Source organism: Cnephaeus nilssonii (assembly GCF_951640355.1).
Source record: "Cnephaeus nilssonii genome assembly, chromosome: 9".
Taxonomy (NCBI): Eukaryota; Metazoa; Chordata; class Mammalia; order Chiroptera; family Vespertilionidae; genus Cnephaeus; species Cnephaeus nilssonii.
Genome location: NC_137080.1, coordinates 85,073,688 through 85,077,724, shown reverse-complemented (window position 1 = coordinate 85,077,724; position 4,037 = coordinate 85,073,688). Strand labels below are relative to the sequence as shown.

At 61.1% G+C, this 4,037-nt stretch overlaps 1 protein-coding gene across 1 annotated transcript; it reads left to right on the top strand.

Annotated features, from left to right (window-relative positions):
• Positions 1 to 422: 422 nt before the first annotated feature.
• Positions 423 to 2,231, top strand: LOC307105749 (RNA exonuclease 1 homolog; the record flags this gene model as incomplete). Its single annotated transcript, XM_079781641.1, has 1 exon — positions 423 to 2,231. The coding sequence occupies one exon, from the start codon at positions 423 to 425 to the stop codon at positions 2,229 to 2,231; it is 1,809 nt and encodes a 602-aa protein (XP_079637767.1).
• Positions 2,232 to 4,037: the final 1,806 nt, after the last annotated feature.

Genomic DNA, 4,037 nt, shown 5'->3' with positions numbered 1-4,037 from the left:
AGTGCTTGTGGGGTGAGTGAGGGGCACTCAGTGGCCTGGCACAGGGAGGGCTGAGCAGAGGATGGGGCCCACCCTCTGGACTGGGGGCTCCCTCCTGTGGATGGGGTCCCCAGGGAGCTCTGGGATTCTAGAAGCCAGTCCAGAGAAGATCAGATTAAGTAGGGTGGGTTCAGGGTACAGATCTGTAAAGCAGACTAGAGAACAAGAGATCAAGTAGAATTCGTTGGCTTAGTGCTTCAATCTGCTGGGAGGCGGGGCTTTCTGCCTATATAAGGGCGGAGGGCTCCCAGCCTAAGCCATTAGACACCAGAGCCCAGCACAGCAGGACCATGTCTTGGCCCCGGAGAAGTGAAGCAGCGCGAGCTCCAGACCTGCTGAGGGCCACGGCACCCAGCTGGTTTCCTCCCGGACACCTGCAAGCTATGGAGGCCGAGCTGGGTGCCTCCTGCCCAGCCCCAACCCTGGTGCCCCTGCCTCCCTGCCACCAGCCCACTGGCCCAGGCGGCCTGCCCTCGGTGCCCCCAACAGACAGCTGGGCCCCCAAATTTCTCATCATCCAGCCAGAGTCCGTGAGGAGAGGCCTGGCCCCCCGCACCAGGCTGCCCACCGCCCAGGAGCTGCGTGACCTGGGGCAGCAGGCAGAGCAGGCTCCCAGGGACTCAGCCAGCCTGCCCCAGGCTGCCCAGCAGCCGGCCCCGAAGCACTCCTCCATCCACATCTCAGCTGCAGACAGCGACAGGAGGAGGGTGGCCCTGGTCCCCAAGCCCCGCCTGGCTGCAGGTGCCAAGAGGCCCCTCCCGGCCAGCAGCAGCAGCCCGCCCCGCAAGGCCCAGGGGCTGGGCGGCCAGCTCCCAGAGACACGCGCCCCCTCGGGCCAGGCGTCCATGGCCTCCAGCACCGTGCCCCCCAAGCGCCTGGCCCGCGGCCCCCATGTGCAGAGTTCTCAGAAGCCTGTTCCACCAGAAGAGGGTGGGGACAAGGTCCCCAATGTCACCCGTCAACGCTACCTCGGCCTGTTCCTGGACCAGTGTCTCAAGTTCTGCCCCTCCACCCGGGAAGCCATCGAGAAGGCGCTCAAGGAGGAGAAGGCGGCCTACCGCCAGAGCCCCAGCAAGAGGAAGTACCGCAAGCTGGCCGCCAGCACCTTCCACAGGCTGCGCGGCCTGGCCCCCGGCCCCGGGCCCGGGCCCTGCCAAACCGGGGGCCGCAGCGCTGTGTCCCAGGACGTGGATCTGGGGGGCAAGTTGGACACCCAGACCTGCTTGTCCCTCGAGCGCCCAGACAGCCCCCGCGGGGAGGATCCCGGGAAAGGGGCCGCCCTGTACCAGCGCCTCAAGGAGCACCTGCTCACCCAGGCCCAGCTGAAGGAGCTCGGCTACCCCTTCCCGCACCCCGAGAGGCCCGGGGGCGCTGTCCTCTTCACCAACCAGGAGAAGCCGCCCCAAGACCCCTCCCGCAGGCGCTGCTGCCGCTGTGGCACCCAGTACCTCGTGGTGCCCTCGGGCCGCTGTGAGCGCCAGGAAGCCTGTCACTACCACTGGGGGCGGCTGCGCCCCACTCCCGCGGCCGGGGGCTGGGAGGTCCAGTACACCTGCTGCTCGGCCGCCATCGGCTCCCCTGGCTGCCAGGTGGCCCAGCAGCACGTGCGGGACGGCCGCCAGGAGGACCTGCAGGGCTTCGTGCGGACCTTTGCCAAAGACCAGCCCCCAGGCGCTCACCCCGGCATCTACGCCCTGGACTGCGAGATGTCCTACACCACCGCTGGCCTGGAGCTGACCCGCGTCACCGTGGTGGACAGCGCCGGGAGCGTGGTGTTCGACACCTTCGTCAGGCCCCAGCGGGACATCGTCGACTACAACACCAGGTTCTCGGGAGTGACCGCGGCTCACCTGGCCCGCACCAGCGTCTCGCTGCGGGACGTCCAGGCCGTCTTGCTCACCCTCTTCAATGCCGACACCATCCTCATCGGACACAGCCTGCACAGCGACCTGCTGGCCCTGAAGCTCATCCACAGCACCGTGCTGGACACCTCCGTGCTCTTCCCGCACCGCCTGGGCCTCCCCTACAGGCGCTCCCTGCGCAGCCTGGCGGCCCACTACCTCGGACGCGTCATCCAGGACGGGGTGCATGGCCACAGCTCCAGCGAGGACGCCAGCGCCTGCCTGCACCTGGTCATCTGGAAGATTGGACAAGACCCCGAGACCCAGCGCTCACCGCCGCCCAGCGTTTGAAGGACATGACTATGGATTGGGGGTTACTGAGTGATCACACCTGTCTCCTGCCCACATGTCTAACAATAAAGGAATGGTTCAATAACCTAGAGTACATCTGTCCTTCTATTTGTCATCACCGGTTGCAGGCTCCATCCCCAATGTGGGGCATGCAGGGGGCATCTGATCAATGATTCCCTCATCATTTATGTCTCTCTCTCTCTCCTTCCCTCTCCCTTCCTCTGTGAGATATAATTTTAAAATATATATATTTAGAAATCATAATGATGATAAAATATAAATAAAATGAACAGCCCTGTCCGGTTTTCTCAGTAATCGGAGCATCAGCCCTTGGATCAAAGGGTCGAGGGTTCCATTTCCGCTCAAGGGCACACACCTCGGTGGTGGGTTTGACCCACAGCTCCCAGGCAAGGGTGTGGGGGAGGCAACCAATCAATCTCTCTCTCTCTCTCTTACTTCTCCTCTATCTCTCCCCTTCCCTCCCTTCCAACTCCCTCTAAAAGTCAATGGAAAAAATATCCTCTGGTGAGGATTATTAGCAAATGAAAAGGAAAAAATTAAATTACCAAATGGGCCAGCAATGCCACCTCTGGGTATATACACACAAAAAGGGAAAGCAGGGTCCTGAAGGGATTGTGGGCACCTGTGTTCACACCGTCTCAGAATGGAAGCAGCCCTGAGGGAGGTGCAGTGAGAGCTGGAAGGATAAGAAGCAAAAGGGATTACAGACGGGGACCATGGAACAGGGTTCACCTTTCTAAAAGGAAGGACGTTCTGACACATGCTCCCACATGGACGATGACCCTTGAGGTATGATGCCTCCTGAATTCAGCCAGGCCCACAAGGGCATGTTCTGTGGAATTCCACTTTCATGAGGTGGTCAAATTCACAGAGAACCAAAGTGGAATGTAGCAGCCAGGGACTGGGGGGAGAAGGAGGGAGAGTTAGGGTGTTTCAAGGGTACAGAAGTTCCCTTTAGCCAGATGAAAATGGGGAGGCGAGCCTTATGGAGGGAAGAACACGTGTTCTAGCCACCCAAGAAAAGAGAAGGCGGGGATAAGGAGCCATTGCGTCTGACCAATCTGTCCCCTGGGCCGGCAACAGAGAGGACCTCTCTCTCACCGAGCAAGCAAGGAGACCCAATCCAACAAGCCTCAGTTCCTGGCAGATGAGTGCAGGGACCCACATTCAATCAGAGTTGTGCTCAAGCTGGCCTGGGTGGGAGGCAACAGGATGGTGGGGATTGACTAGAGCAGGGAGAGTGAGATGTGGGTGAGCCCTCCCTCAAGGTCACAGTGCCTGGTCCCTGTCTTGCTCCCGACTTGCCCTGTGTGGTCTTGACCTCTGTGAGCCTTGCATACCACCCCCGCACTGCCCCCCCCCCCCCCGTGGCCCAGAGACAGAAGTGGTTGTGGGGTGAGTGAAGGGCCCTCAGTGGCCTGGCCTATGGAGGGCTGAGCAGAGGGTGGGGCCCAGGTGGGGCCCACCCTCTGGACTGGGGGCTCCCTCCTGTGGATGGGGTCCCCATGGAACTCTGGGATTCTATAAGCCAGTCCAGAGAAGATCAGATTAAGTAGGGTGGGTTCAGGGTAGAGATCTGAACAGCAGACTGGAGAACATGAGATCAAGTAGAATTCATTGGCTTAGTGCCTCAATCTGCTGGGAGGCGGGGCTTTCTGCCTATATAAGGGCAGAGGGCTCCCAGCCTAAGCCATTACACACCAGAGCCCAGCAGAGCAGGACCATGTCTTCGCCTGGGAGAAGTGGAACAGCTCGAGCTCCAGGCCTGCTGAGGGCCACGGCACC